The sequence below is a fragment of the Corythoichthys intestinalis genome, chromosome 17 (genome assembly GCF_030265065.1).
Source record: "Corythoichthys intestinalis isolate RoL2023-P3 chromosome 17, ASM3026506v1, whole genome shotgun sequence".
NCBI classification, from domain to species: Eukaryota; Metazoa; Chordata; class Actinopteri; order Syngnathiformes; family Syngnathidae; genus Corythoichthys; species Corythoichthys intestinalis.
In genome coordinates this window covers 39105570-39122391 of record NC_080411.1, presented here as the reverse complement: position 1 = coordinate 39122391, position 16822 = coordinate 39105570, and the positions used below count along the sequence as shown (strand labels likewise).

Below are 16822 nucleotides of genomic sequence, written 5' to 3'. Positions count from 1 at the left end.
GGAGGTTACACTGGTGTTGTGTAGTAATGAACAGACGTGACTTCAGCGGCGTTTGCTAACTTTTTTAATGCGCCCACACACTAGATATTAAATGGCAAACTAGATGTGCTACGTCCCATGCCATTGGCTACGTGAGCCCAGACTGATTATGGGACACGTAGTCCAAGTCCATATACTACATCGATGAATTCTAAACTGTCCTGACTGAATGGAAGTTAAGAAGGCCAAATCAATCCATACCAGTGACTATAGATAATGTTGCAAATATTGTTAATTCAGTATTATTAATTCAGTATGTGACACAGATGGATTCGGACCACAAATAGGATGTCTTGCTCATGTAGTAAACCTAGCTGCTAAGAGAGCTGTAGCAATCAACAGTGTGCCCTGCCTCACTTTACAAACAGTAAAGATTGTTCTCAGCACTTTTATACAAATTTTTTTCAGATCAGTAAGAAGCAAGCACATAAATATTATGCACTAAAATGCATGTTTATATGATGGCAATTTAATTTTTGTTCGTTAGAAAAAAAAAATCAAAAATCGTACCAAACCGTGACTTAACTGTATCGTTGCATCCCTATGGAACACCACTGTAGAAGCTATGACGGGAAAAGTTTTCATTTGCCTAAATGCTTAAGTTGTTAAGTGCAATTGTATTATTATTATTTTTTAAACACATTTTATTTATTCTGTGTTTCTGTGCGGTATCAATATTGTTGTTTTTTATTTAAGAGGCATGGTCTATTGTTTTTAGTTGTGATTTTTTAAAAGTATTTTTGAATTTAAGAGTACATATTTATCGAGTTTAAATGGGTGTACTTGATCTATTAATATACTGTATTCTCACTATGTTATTGTAAATTGGTTAAAAAAAAATTGGGGGGGGGCGCAATAATATCGCATATCGCAATAATTTATGAGAATAATTATCGCACACTAAAATTTGTTATCGCGACAGGCCTACAGTATATGAGGAGAATGCAGCATCAGATGCCCACATTTGAGAGGGACAGATGTAACACACACGTGTGTGATATCATCAGTCGCTTTACATACACATTTTTAAATAGGCACTTTTAAGCAAACGCGTACAACGGTAGTACATGAAGGAGACATTCATCAACATATCAGAACACCTATTTACAGACTTCAAAAACAAAACCGAGATAATAAAGAAAATCAAAGACATGTCCAGATAAGGGGCATGTTATGCACGTTCCATTTTGTTGTTTTTTTTTTTGAAAACTAAAATAAAAACGACATCAAAATCAAACTTATTTATTGTATTTCTATGATTTCATAAAAGCAATGAAACAATTCATTAATATTGTTGTTAAGTTAAACTTGAGGTGGCATCATACAACTAGTCACGTGGCGCGTTGGGTGCACTGCAGGGAAAATGAACATTAATCAAGAAGGCTCATTATGTATTTTAAGCCGACTTGTTATTTTGATAGTAGGCTAATATAGCTAATACAGATACATACTGCATGTGTTGTCTTCTTTATTAGGCTTATTCAAGGTTTTTAATTTTTTGCGGCTCCAGACATGTTTTTGTTTTTTGGTTCGGTATGGCTCTTTCAACATTTTGGGCTGCCGACCCCTGGACTATATGAACATTTGAACACCAATCGGTTTGTGTTAAGGGTTATATTGTTAAAATGTGAGTTGTTTTGAGCATAAGTGTGCATATGTGTGTTACAGCTTTACAAATTGTCAAAAGTGAAGGATGTAAAAAGCTTCAAAAACCACAATTGCCTTGTTTGCTGTCTGTCAAGCTGAAAAACTACAAGTGAAGACAGAACACGTCATATTAATAAAGCAAATAAAAAAATAAGATACTGTGAGGTACAATAAGGTACTGTTTACGCAACTAAAAAACAAACAAACTGGAGACAAAATGGTAACACGCAAGTCGAGTACGTCGTAACCCAGGGACTACCTGTATACACATATAAATAAAAATGTTTGCAACCTAGTTTGCACAGAAATGAGTAGTGACTTAACCTGGCTTTTGGGCTTTTGAATCATTTTGTTTCTAAAAGGTCAATAGAACCGATTACATTATTTTCATGATGATTCAAGAGATAGTTTACCAAAACCAATGTGCTTCTGATTTTGTATAGGAATGAAAAAAAAAAAAGTATAAACATTTGAAAGAGAAGATATGTAGTTTGCCTTTAAGCCACAATAAGTCGCTGCTTCACGACACAAAAACGTCACAAAAAGTCAATTTTACCACATCACATCATGCAGCAAAATTGTTATATTTAAGGCTAATCTACAATAAAGACAAGGATCTACAGAGGGAAAATGGTGAGGGAAGGTGGGTTTGATTAGTTGGATTATTTAGGGCATGCTGAGAATCTTATTGGTAGTCCATAAGACCCATTTATATAGACTTTTTTTCTGAAATCATGCATTTCAAGATCATGCGGTGTCATGCTGTCATTTCATCTTCATGCAGAGAAAAATCTAATCATTTTCCATGTATGATTTTTATTTTGCGCTTACCGATCCCATGCCAGAGTCAGCCACCGAATCTCTACCAGAGTCAGCTGCTTTGTTTGAATCTGTCTTGTGACTGCTGCTTTCTACTGGACAATCAATACTTGCAGTTTTCTGGCTAACTCCAGCGTCCTTCTGAGTTTGCTTAATTTCCGCCGTGCATGGAGGCGTCACAGAGATGGTTGGAAGCGTACAGTCACGACTGATAACAGTCGGACTCGACTTGGATTTAAGAGACAGGACTGTCTCAGAGGAAGTGAACTTTTGAGCTCTTTCTGCTCCTAAATAAAGCCCCGGAGAAGACACGAGATATAAGTCACTCTCTGGACCAGAGAATTTACTGATAAGGTCTTTGACGCTGCCGGCTCGCTGCAGATTTGAGAGGCCCGCTTTCCTTTGACTGGCTGTCCAGTTTTGTTTGGCGGCTTCTTTGGTGGCTGTCTGCTGTGGACTAAGTGGTGATTGGGTTGGAGAACACTCAGGTGTATGCTGAAACAGGTGAGCACAATAACAATCCGCCAAAAAAAGTTAAGGATGAGTAGTAGACTCACTAACTTAGAAGTGCACACTATAACAGCAAGTTAGTTTTTCATCATGAAGATGGAGGATTGTTTTCTTTTAGGTATTTTTGCTCACTGTTTGAGCATAAAACTATAACAGCATTTGCATATAGCCTTTTGGATTTGATTATGGTTATTACTCATTTGGAATATATACAGTGGTATGAAAAAGTATCTGAACCTTTTGGAATTTCTCACATTTCCGCATAAAATCACCATCAAATGTGATCCGATCTTTGTCAAAATCACACAGATGAAAACACAGTGTCTGCTTTAACTAAAACCACCAGAACATTTATAACTTTTCATCATTTGAGTGAACCCTTTGCCTAAGAAGACTTAAAGAGCAATTAAAACCAATTCTTACCAAACAATTTAAGTCAGGTGTGTGCCCAATCACTAATAAGTGGTTTAAAGCTGTCCTGCCCACAATAAAACACACACCTGGGATAAATTGTCTTGATGAGAAGCATTGTCTGATGTGCATCATGGCTCGGTCAAAACAGATGTCTCAACACCTATGATCAATGATTGTTGATTTGTATAAAGCTGGGAAAGGATACAAAACCATCTCTAAAAGTCGATGTTTCTCAATCCACAGACAGAGAAGTTGTCTACAAATGGAGAGAGTTTTGCACTGTTGATTCTCTCCCAAGGAATAGCCGTCCACCAAAGATGATGCCAAGGTACAGCACAGAATACTCAGAGATAAAAAGGAACCCTAGTGTGTCTGCTAAAGACTTACAGAAATCACTGGCACAATCAGATATGTCTTTGCACACATTGAACTATATGTAAAACTATGGCCAAGAATGGTGTTCATGGGAGGACTCCACGGAGGAAGCCACTGCTGTCTAAAAAAAACATTGTTCCTGGTTTAATGTTTGTAAAAAGGTAGTTGGAAACTCCACAGAAGTTTTGGCAAAATATTTTGTGGACTGGTGACACCAAAGTTGAATTGTTTGGGAGTAACACACAATGTCATGTGTGAAGGACAAATGGAAAAGCTCGCCCAACATCAACACATCATCCCCACCGTGAAGCATGGTGGAGGGAGCATCATGATTTCGGGCTGTTTTGCTGCCTCACGGCCTGGACAACTTGTAATCATTAATGAAAGAATGAATTTAAAAGTTTATTAGGATGCTTTGCAGGCAAACCAGAAGCCACTGTCTGACAGTTGAAGCTAAAAAAAGGATGGGTGCTGCAACAAGAAAATGATCCAAAATACAGCAGTAAATCAACTTCAGAATGGTTTCAAAAGAACAAAATACATGTTCTGGAGGGGCCAAGTCATAGTCCACACTTGAACCCCATTGAGATGCTTTGGCATGACTTAAAGACAGCGATTCATGCCGGACATCCCGGGAATCTGACTGAACTACAGCAGTTTTGTAGAGAAGAATGGGCCAAGATTAATCCTGATCGATGTGCCTGACTCATTTGCAGCTACATGAAGCGTCTGGTTGAAGTTATTGCTGCCAAACGGAGGGCCACAACATATTAAATGTGATGGTTCACTTACATATTTTTCCCTCTTCACTCATTGTTTGCATACTATCCTCATTAAAATATGAAAACTTATAAATGTTTGGGTGGTTTTAGTGAAAGACACTTTTTTCATCTGTGTGATTTTACCAAAGATCAGATCACAGCAGATGGTGATTTTATGCAGAAATGGAAGACATTCCAAAAGGTTCGGATACTTTTTCATTCCACTGTATGTATGTTATCTAGGTTGCAAATGATGACCAACGTATGTTCATTTGCCATTTCACATTCAAAATGAATTGGACTATTCTAGTGGAAAATTTTGGAGGCAACGTCTTGGTTCCTTTATTAAACAGTGACGATATATAGACTCTTCGGGAGCATATCTGATACAAAGTATCGTGATTAGGGCTGCAGCTATCAATCATTTAAGTAATCCATTTAAAGCATTGCGGAATCAATTTTTGGAGATGTAAAACAAAGGCTTGCTAAGATTGCACTTTCATAAGAATATTAAATGCAAATACAAGAGTCTTTTTGTTTTTTTTAAACTATGCAGAATCGCACTTTCATTTCACAAGAATAAATGCATTTAACAATAAACTAAAATGCCTTATCTTAAACAAATAATAAATAAGGATCAAAGTACAACAAAAGAACAATTGGCTAACTTGCATAGCAAAAGTCCGCTAAAAAGTCCGCTAGCTTAAATGCTTTTTTTTTTTTTTTTAAATAATGCTCTTAAATCGTAAAAACACATATTCCCACAAAAGAATGGCTAAATATACCTCTAAACTAAATTATGAATGCATAAACAATCATATTTGCTCAAACAAAAACTTACAACCTGATGTTGGTCTCAACATGATAGATAGCTAGATTCAACCATGTTAGATAAATTATGTCATATTCACTGTTGCCACTAGAGGGCAGTGTATCAACTCTAATCAATAAAACTAAAAGCAAACTCTTTCAAAACAAACCATTACAACGCCACTCTAATTAAACGAATCCTCGAAGTAGAAAAATTTGATTCGAAGCTTTTTTCTAATCGAATTACTCCAGTTAATTTATTAATCGTTGCAGCACTAATTGTGATATATCACCATATCAATATATTGTCACACCCCAACACCTAGATGTAAAAAGGTTACACAACATACTTCAAAAAGACAATATTGATCTCTAAGACATGAGAAAGAAGTACTGTACCCTATAATGGGCACTTTTCTTAACCGGATGCTCCATCTTATCCGCTCTATCTTTATTGTTGTTTGTTTGAAAAATGCATAATATTCCTGATGACACGAAGCCCAGAGTGTGTGTATGTGTGTTCTAATCCTGACATAAATCCCTCTTGAGAAACAGCAACATCTGCTCGCTCATCTAAAAACATCTCACAGCGAAACAAACACCAGGCTGTCTCTCACGGAAATAATTCGATAAAAGAGGTAGACTCTAAAGTCCACTTAACTAAATAACTCAAAAGAGACAAGAAAAAATGAAAATGGCAACGTTTTTGACTGCTTTTCAAACAACCACTTGACTAAATCCAACTTTAATTAACAATCATGACAACAAGACCAATGCCACTTAGAGAAATGAAGTGGCAGGAGTCCAAGGGTTTAAAACATCGTGTGGCCTTAATCCAGGGACTCGCTTGCCTGCCTCCCCGTGGGACAGCGAGCTCAGGCCGGGTTGGGAGAGGAGGCAAGCTCTGGGAGGACTGAAGCGGGAGGTAAAAGGGTATCTGGGGTTTGGGATCACTGCTGATCACTACCGTATTAACATGTTTACAGGATGAAAAGGGATTATCTTGAATCTGATTATTTTAATGTTATTATTTTCAGCCTTTTAAACTAAGCACTCATTTCGTTATGGACAGGGATGTTTGATTATGAAGTGCGTGTTCTCTGTTTGAGAACACATATGTTTTAATATGTACTTTTTCTATTAATGACATCGTATAGCCATTTACAATACAGTGGTACCTCTACATACGAACTCAATTCGTTCCAGGACCTGTTTTGTAAGTCGAAAATGTTGTATGTTGAGTGGGACTTTCCCATAAGAATACATTATAAATCGATTGATTTGTTCCACAGCCCAAAAACCTACGCCAAATCCTTAATTAATACTGAAGGTACAATTACAAAGAGCAATTACACATAGCAAAACAAATATACTATAAATACAAATCAGAATAACAATAAAAACAATAATAATGTTACGAATCGAGTTCTGATGTGGCAGTTGTGTTTTGCATGCTGCTCCTGAACGCACCGTGTGACTCACGACAATGTGAGACAGGTACGAGAGGTAGAGTTTTTACTTTCTCTTTTCATGTTCTGTTGTTGTTGGCGTCGGCTACTGGGACATAAGCCGTGCTGTGTTGCACAAGTTCTGAAATAAAGTACTATAAACCTGACTTAGCTGGCGACTTCTTTGCCGATGTTACAATAAGTCGTCCATGAAATCGTAGTCATTTTCTGGCCGGATTGTCGAGCCAGTTCACTGACGTGCGCACCACGTTCTCAAAGGGCAGATCAAGAGTTTATCGGATCCGGTGTAATTTGAAGATTTTAAACTTTGGAGGAGTTTGTCGAAACGAATGTCATTTCTAACGTGTAACTGAGAGAAGAATTTGTGTTTTTTAAGTTTATTAGCACTCCGTCAATACTCCCTTCCCAAACCCGGAAGTGTAATGTCATTTACAGAAAGCAATAGAAGGCATGGCGGACTTTATCCATAGCAGCACCAGCGATAGTGATATTTCCAGCAAAAGTACCCATTCAGGATCACTTTTTCGTGACGTTAGCGATGACGAGGGCTTCCAGGTAAGATTATCTGCAATTAATCCTTACATGTTTGAACCTGAGACGTCAGATGACGACAATTTACTCGACACAGCAGACAGTGGTGATGACGCCGATTGGTAGCTCGACACAAAAGGAAAAGTTGTAAGTTTATGTCAAGTATCGTGATTTCTCTCTGAACCTTTCATTTCCCAGTCATTCTGTGATATAATTATCAGTAATTTAAAAAACTATTTTAAAAAATAGTTAACTATATCTAGTAATAAATGTAATAAATTCACATGAATAGATTGCCTGTCCGCTGTCCTATCTACTTATGACAGGCCAGCACCCACAACAACAAAAATACAGGTCGCAACTCAATGAACAGGCAGTAGGATCTGCCCTGCTATATCAACAGATTAGAAATTAAAAAAGCCAGTAAGGGCCTACTTACATCTTTAAAAAACAAGGTTGTATTCTCCTACGTTTTCAAAGCTGTCATCACTAAAATGTTGAAAACAAAGAAGCGATCGATCGAGGAGCCGGAGAGAAGTTCTTCTGCTGGACCAGTGGTCTCCAAACTATTCCACATGGGGCCGCAGTGGGTGCAGGATTTCATTCCAACAAAACAAGACAACACCTATGCACAAATCTGGTGTCTCACAAGTGTAATCAGTTGATTACAGTCAGGTGCTGCTTTGGCTTAACTGTCGGTACTCGATCAGTTGGAACAAAACCAGGACCCACAGCGGCCCTTGAGAAACGGTTTGGAGACCCCTGCGCTAGACTCTCACAAAAGATGTCCAAATCCTTGAAAAAGAAGGTTTTTGGGGCAATGATAGAGTCTCGATCCTTCGTGTGAGCAATTCATCGCAACACATCGAGATGGCATGATGAATTTCGGGAGTAAAACATAGAAAATCTTTGTAATATATGGCCTGGGTAGCATAGTGCTATACTTCTGTATTGGAGCGCTGGCGAGGCCTTCTGCAAATTACGTCATCAGGTAGCGGCCGGTAGCGAGGCACGTCTCTTGTTGCTAATGTGTTCCTATAGCAGCAACTCAAAAACGACAACTCAAACTTATTTTTTGTCGATGAGTTTTGACACAGCGAATGACGCCTTCAATACAATTTAACCGAGTAAAACACTCAAGAATTGAACTTGATTTTAATGGTAAGCGTCACCTTTTTCCTTTTTTCACCACCAGCACTAACCTTCTTGGGGTCTATGTTGATTTCTATCACAAGAAAATTTGCCGTTCGGCTGTCTTGTGGAAAAACAATGTGGTAAATTGTCATATTTCGACCATGTCGTCATACATGGAGACAAATGATGAGTCAAAATTTTACATCGAATGTAAAAAAAAAATCGTATGCCGATTTAAGGCTGCAGCTATCGATTATTTTAGTGGTCGATTAATCATTGAACTAGTTACTTTGAATAATCAAGTAATCGGAGATAAAGAACATAAAAAAATTCGAATACCTGAGGTGAGCCTCAAACAGAATAAAAAACAAGTAAATGAGAATCTAAATAAAACAAAAAACCAATTGGCTAACTTACATAGCAAAAGTCTGCTAGCTTAAATGCTATAAAATGCTAAGTTTTGTGTGCAACGCTCTTAGCAAATGGTTCAAACACATATTACCACAAAAGACGTCTAAATACAGTATACCTATAAACTAAATTAAAAATGCATAAAAAAACATTAGCTCAAACAAAAACTTAGCTTATGTTGGTCTTAACAGGGAGCTGCTGGATTCAGCCATGTGAAATGAGTTATGTCATATTCACTGTTGCCACTAGAGAGCAGTGTATCCACCTTAAATCAAAAAGACTTTCAAAACAAACCATTACAACGCCGCAATAATTAAATGAATACTCGAAGCGGTAAAATTAAATTTGAATCGATTAACTCGAGTAATTCAATTAGAAAAAAGATTCTTTTTTCTAATTGAATTACTCGAGTTAATCAATTAATCGCTGCAGCACTAATGTCGACGTGATCCTATGTCGAGGAACCACTGTAATTGAGTATGATCTATTGACCAAAATGTTATGTTTTTGGAATGTTGGAGGAAGTCATAGCTGTTGGCCAAAACAAACACATGCATCGGAAGAAAACTCTTTTAGAAATTCATAATGGTTAGCAAAATTACAAAAGGCATTTTGTGGGTAAGTAATTTATTATTTCCTACACTCTACATTTGCCTTAGTGCATGTAGTTCAAACAAAACTATTATTCCGTTACAGCCAGGCTGTGAAGAATCCAGGAAGCGATGTTAGTGTTTAAACTGGTGGCGTGCCCTGTTAACTGTGTGTTCCGTCCTCATGTCTTACCAGCCGTGATTACAGTGAGTCAAATTTGATTAGGTAGTGAAAGCGATGAGGATGTTTGCAAAAATTTCTTATGATGGACGACTTTGTTTACGAGGCATTCACAGAGAGATTAAAGTCATCTGCACAAAGACAGTAGGAACTATAAAAAAAAGCAAGATTAAGTTGCGAACAATCAATTTGATCACCTGTCAGGGCTCCATCCATCTGGAGCTAAGTGGACTTTTCATTATTTTGGGGTTTGTGGCCACCTGACTGCTTTGTTGATCAAGACATCAATTCATCAAAATGATTTGAATTGTATCTTTTCAATTTCTGGATTTGTGCTTAATCATTCAAAATACACATGATTACATTTGATGAATGATTTATTAGATTCAAGTACTTAAATATACTTGTCACCTTTTTTAACTGATATTTTATTAAATGCCACTCCAAGTTCAAATGATTATGGTACATAATTTATATGTTCAAATATGCATAACTATGCATATTTAGGGTTAGGGTTAGGGTTATTTAAGATTCTTATAATGTAACAAACCTTCATCAGTGTTATTTAGTACCACTTGGAATGAAATCTGACTAAATCCTGTATATCTCTTTATCCTATGTGGGGATAATACAAATGAGCCCACATATCATTGGATTAAAACCATTTTACTATAAGCCTATTTAATGAAATACATCTCTTAATGATAGGGTAAATGAGGGAAATTTGAATAAGGATTTACTTAATTAACGATAAGTGGAGAATATCACAGTGAACATTAGGAAATGTCAATGTACAAAACATCAACTGAAAGCTCTACTCAGCTTTGACAAAGGATTCCTCCAACCAAAGAGATATTTAAAAAACACAGTATTTGTTGCATTTTTTCTTCACTTTATTGCATGTTACAGTACACCTAATTATTGAAATAGGATTCATGTATTGAAATGTTCCCAAGATTGAATGTGCAGTCTCCTACTCTACATGAGTGGTCCAATTCAAGTACACCAATCCAGGATGCATATCACTGACACTGAAATTTCCAAACCCTTAATTAAATGAAATCTTTAGATTGTTATCTAATCATAGTGATGTGTGATTACATGGGTCTTTTCTGACAGATTAAGGCCAAATAATCAGATGAAAAGGTTACAAAATCTCTTTTAGGACCGGATTGGCTCATCTAGATTAGTATAACCAAGCGTGAGAGTGCAGGTTTGAATGTCCGCAATTGTCATTCCCACTCAGCTGAACAGCATGAACCCATTAGAATTATGAGCAAATTATTTTAGTACTTCATTAGAAAACAGCAACAGGACAAATCATGCGTCATTCAAAATTACCCTACATTCACTTGTGGGTTGTTTATTCTTTAATTTTTTTCTCAGGAGACATTTAACCTAAACTGTTTAGTATAAAGGTCAACCGATATATCGGCCAGCCAATATATCGGGCTATATATGGACTCTTTTCCAACATGGGCCATCGGCCGATTACCCTAAAAGAATAAAATAAGCCGATAAAAAAGGATTTTTTTTTTAACCGGTCCTGTTCAGCTGCTTGACACAGAGAATGGAAATCTGAGTGTCCGATCACACGAGAGTATGGCATATTCCCATTGTGATATTTCAACGTACCTCGTTTATTAGGTGAAAGCAGTGAACAGGAAAAGGTTATGGGTGAACAGAAGAAAAGAAGGCGAGAGAGACAGAAGAAGCACAAACAACAACAAGAAATAGATTGAACACCTACATGGTGAATATGTTGGTGCTATTGTTAGTTAGTTGTATTTTCAGTTGACACCATGTGGGGGGCCTGATGACCAAGGAGAGAGAGGAAGTGGGTGGGAGGGGAGTCATAAAGATAAGTGATTGGGAGGGGTGGAATGTACACAAATCAGCCATGTGATCCAGAACCCAGTATTTGTGTGAATCCCTTGTGAGTGTGAGTATGTTGGCATCCTATTCTATGTTGTTTCATCGCTAATTCTGACACAGAGGTTTTCTACTTGAGTGTGTCTAATTGCATCTAGTCATGCGTGAATCCCATCAGACATGTGATAGTACTGCAAATGAGTGGACACGCCGCGTGAGTGATGCCCGGGAGGGGGGGCAAGCAAGTGAAGCCCATCCCTCCTCCCGCAGCCCAGCACAGGGCTAAAAAATGATTTTGATCAGGCATCTGTTTGGGCAACTGTGGCCACCGCTGACTGATGGAAGGACCCCTTAGCTGCTTGAAGGCAGGCTCCAACAGGAAGATTTGTTTTATCTTGCATGAGAGAATTTGCAATGTTGCTTTAGCCTTTGAGGTGTTTACTGAGTGATCCTTACACTCTAAATGTAACTTGTAGCAATAGCATAGCATTCGCGTTAGTATTAGCTTTAGCATGGAGAGCATCCTCTTAAACTCTCGCTTATGCTCTCGTCGTGATGACCTAGTGTGTTTAATTATTTGAAACTAATGTAAAAGAGGTGCTGCGTTGGTTGGTTTGGTAGCATTAGACCAAATTAATCCTTTAAGTCTTAGGTCATCATTGTAAAAAAAAAATAAAAAATAAAAAATTAAATTAAATTTAAAAAAAATACCGGCCTCAAATATCAGCTAACAAAATCAGCTTTGGATATAGGCAATTGGCTGAAATTTTTTTTAGGTATCGGCATTGGCATTTGGGAAAATCCCATATCGGTCGACCTCTAGTTAGTAACTAATGTATCACCCTGAATCCAGTATGGGAATTCAATGTAAAATAAAAATTCAAATTGTAATTGTAGCAATATTATTTCTTTGATATATTCTCTGCAACAAGTCATTGTCTCATATTTCCTATGAATCTGATGCAGTTTGTTTGCTGATTGTTTATATAAAATAGTTGAAGGTTTTTACCGCAGACTGGTTGATAAATGCAGGGCAAAACCACAAGAGTTAACGCTCACCTTTTTAAATTTAGTGCTCATTAACCCAAATTAGTACTGCTGGATTTTAGCGCAACTAAAAATCACGTTGTGTGCAGGATTCACTATGTTGTACCTACAGTATTGGCATTCAGCCTATCGGATCCTAGCATTTAAGCTTCTGTACTTAAACTCTGATGACACTTTGACAGGTTTCCCGTTATAATAAGACTCTAGTCTAAACCATTTTCCCCCTCATCGTTACCTGTCACAACTGTGTCAGTCTATTATGTTTTTTTAGGGGGGGGGGTGGTAACGCGTTTGTGAATGTGTGTTTGTGTGTGAGTCAGACAGAGCCAGATGAGCAGGCAGATGTTTCCTCTGTATCTACTCCAACTGTCTAAGAAAGACTGACAACAGCTGGACCCATGCCAGACACACACACTTGCAGACTCGTATGCATGCACACGCATTTTATATTTTTAATTTTCAGGCAATATATTTCATATAGTATCGAAATAATTATCCAAATTACCTATCTAATCCATCTAAATTAATGTAAAATATTATACAGTACACCTCTAGTATCACTACAGTATACAGCATATATATATATATATATATATATATATATATATATGATGAACGATATTGGAAAAAACTATTGCTGCGATTTTTTGGGGGTTTTCGATATATTGCGATATTATATTGCGATATTAAAAAAATGTTTTTTTTTTTTTTTCAAGAAATTTTCACAAGATCACTTAAATAGCTGTTTGGAAAGACTTTAGATGACTCACCATCACCACAGTGTACAGTCATCCCTTGTTTTTCGCGGTTAATGGGGACCAGAAGCCGCCGCGATAAGTGAAAAACCGTGAAGTAGCGCACCCCCCCATTATTTATTTATTTATTTTTTTGTGTGTGTGTGTTTTTTATGCCCAATGTATTTATTCAGATTTAGCATTGGAAAGAGATACATATAAGACATGTTGTTTTCTCACTTTTCCCCCCAAAGTGATTTAAAAAATGTATATAAATATAAATGGTTTTTAAGCACTTCAAATGTCATAATTATGATAAGTTTTAAACACAACTGTCCAACCAAATCATTTTTGAACAAGAATAAAGTACTGTAGCAGATAAATTTTTGGCTTTATTAAATGCTTCTATTTATCTACTTTAGCTGTGACCGTTGAAGTGACATGTAGAAATTTCAAACTCCTCATGATCACTTCTGGCATTTAAATGTCTCCAACGTCCCCACAGTACACACATTCATTCCAGCGCGGCTTCCTTGCAACTGTTTAACAAGTTAAACGATGATTGACGGATGCCCGTGTGAAGTCTGCTTCTTTGGCCAGATCAAAGCCATCGTTGTGCCGCAGTGACTGAGAGGATCAAAAGGCTGGGAGAGGGAGGGTAGGAGGCTGTGCGCAGACCAGAAAGTGAGGCTTATGTGGATAAAAAAAAAGAAAAACTATTGCACGTGCTTGCGATGGGACTATCGCGCACACGCACATCGCGATGGCGATGGCGATGTTTAAACGATATATCGTTCAGGCTTAATATATATATATATATATATATATATATATATATATATATATATATATATATATATATACTATATATATATGTATATACTAGGGCTGTCAAAATTATCACGTTAACGGGCGTTAATTAATTTTTTAAATTAATCACGTTAAAATATTTGACGCAATTAACACAGATGCCCCGCTCAGACAGATTTAAATGACAGTAGGGTGAAACGCTCACTTGTTGTGTTTTATGGAGTTTTGCCGCCCTCTGCTGGCGCTTGGGTGCGACTGATTTTATAGGCTTCAGCACCCATGAGCATTGTGTAAGTAATTATTGACATCAACAATGGCGGGCTACTCGTTTATTTTTTGATTGAAAATTTTACAAATAATGTTAAAACGAAAACATTAAGAGGGGTTTTAATATAAAATTTCTATAACTTGTACTAACATTTTTCTTTTAAGAACTACAAGTCCCTCTATCCATGGATCGCTTTAACAAAATGTTAATAATGTTAACGCCATCTTGTTGATTTATTGTTATAATAAACAAATACAGCCCTTATGTTCCGTATGTTGAATGTATATATCAGTCTTGTGTCTTATCTTTCCATTCCAACAATAATTTACAGAAAAATATGGCATATTTTATAAATGGTTTGAATTGCGATTAATTACAATTAATTAATTTTTAAGCTGTAATTAACTCGATTAAACATTTTAATCGTTTGACAGCCCTAGTATATACATATATGTGGCTGAAAACACTCAGGTGACTTGAAGTTCCGCTCTGAGACTCCCAATTTGACCAAATTTTAAAATTGTCCTATATGAACGTGTGATACATCATTGGAAAGCTTAAAATCTCAGTTTTCTGGGGGAGGAAAAATTTTGAACAGGAGTGGCATTTTAAAAAAAAATACATTTTTTTAAACTCGAGGTGAGAGCATGAGAGGGTGTCAAGACACAGCTGTGAATGGCCATAGCCAGACTTTGTGGGGATTTTATGGGTGAAACACGGTAAAATAACAAGGTTCGCGATGCAGAAATTGCAGACATCAAAGAGTGGTCGAGATTTTCTTTTTCAACTTTTACCCTTTTAAACGTTTTTTTTTTTTTTTCCTCTCAATTTTTCTTTGTTTGGATCAATTATTTATCATCTTAAATGTCGGGGGAAATGCGACCGAAACAAAAAAAAATACAATTAAGCGATAGTTATGAGGTCGATATCCATGACCTATTTACAGACACTATTTTTGTCCTTGTGACGTAATTTGTTTAAAACATTAAAATATGGGAGTGAATAATTTTATGGAGTCATAACCTAACCATAAACTAAATATTAGACATCAATTAATGATTCATAGCTAGAAATGATAAACATTTCGAATAATAAATATACTTATCTTCTTTTTATGGCTGGGTTGAAACTAAAGCGTTTGCGCGGTATCTGTAAACTGGGGTCTCCAGGGTAAAACGGACAAATTAAAATAGTTCGGGGGCTTAATGCGCCATTAAACTGCTATGGCAGCATATAGACATATTGTTCTATTAAACACAGCAGTTCTTTTGGCTTAAAATACAGCAGTTTATTTTAAAGACGGGTGCAAGAGCAGAAACTGCTTTTTCAGCCTTGTCTGTGTTTTCCGTCATATACTGTATGTGTATATATAAATATATATATACACAGCACATACATACTGGTGCATATGTACACACACACATCTATATAGTACACATATACTGATTAGATACATATTGTATAGGTACTAGGGGTGTACTGTGTAATACGTATATCGATATGGTGATATATCACGATACATTGTACCGCTATAGGTTATCGTTATGCTCCTGCTAAGAATTTATGTATTGTTTTAAAAATATATCACTGTTAATTAAAGGAACCAACAGGTTGCTACCAAAATTTTCCATTAGAATAGTGTCTATGTTAACTCATTGTTTGCCGTTGACAGGGCTAGACGAGCAATTCATTTTGACTGAGAGCAGGAGCATTCAAAGCCAGTCCTCCTAGTTTAAATGAAGGGACGTGTATCGCTGTCTATGGCCGGCAATGAGTTACAGTATGAAAGACACTCATTTCTTGACAAGAATTTTGAAAATTGTTGTATTGCCATACTGTGAGAATCTTTATTGTGAGCCCTGTATTGCAAATTGTATTGTATCAGAAGGTACCCAGAAGTTCCTACCTATAATAGATACAGTATGTTGCAAATGTATATGCTTTTGGAAAGACGAATGTCTTCTTTTCAGCATCGTTGTGCACCAGCTTTTCATAGCAAGGCCCAGAGATGCATGACTGGATGTGTGATAGAACTTGAAAACCCATTAAAAAAAAACTCCAAGAGATTTTAAGCTTTGGCTCAAAATCACTGGGTGTGATCATTAAAAACTGCAAACAAGTGCTATTTGTGTTTTCCCCTTAAAATTAGAGTTCACAAATGTGTTTGTTTTTGAGAAGAGGTATTAGATGTTGAGTTTTTCAACTTACCATGTCGTTTGTCTCGTTCTTTTCTAGCATTCTGTGGCCACTAGTGCTGTTGATGGAAGTCTTTCCTTCCTCTTCTGATCTAAAAGTGCATGAGACCGAAACAATGTCAAAATATATTTTTGGAAGACTCTATCTGCCTATCTGGAACACAAGTGTTACTTTATAGGTGAGATAGAATAAGTGCATATTCTT

The 16822-nt window shown here is 36.7% G+C and overlaps 1 protein-coding gene across 5 annotated transcripts in view; it reads right to left on the bottom strand.

The window, feature by feature from the left end:
• LOC130905354 (cingulin-like protein 1) overlaps nucleotides 1-16822 on the bottom strand; it is a 124917-nt gene that overhangs the window by 36769 nt on the left and 71326 nt on the right. For 3 of the 5 annotated variants that reach the window (XM_057818670.1, XM_057818667.1, XM_057818668.1), the window contains 2 exons: nucleotides 16631-16709; nucleotides 2518-3000 (listed from right to left, as the gene is read on the bottom strand). In XM_057818670.1, coding sequence (XP_057674653.1) covers nucleotides 2518-3000; nucleotides 16631-16660 — 513 coding nt within the window. In that variant the 5' untranslated portion in view covers nucleotides 16661-16709. The remainder of the gene's footprint in view (nucleotides 1-2517; nucleotides 3001-16630; nucleotides 16710-16822) is intronic. The other 2 variants (XM_057818669.1, XM_057818671.1) reach the window with 1 other exon arrangement.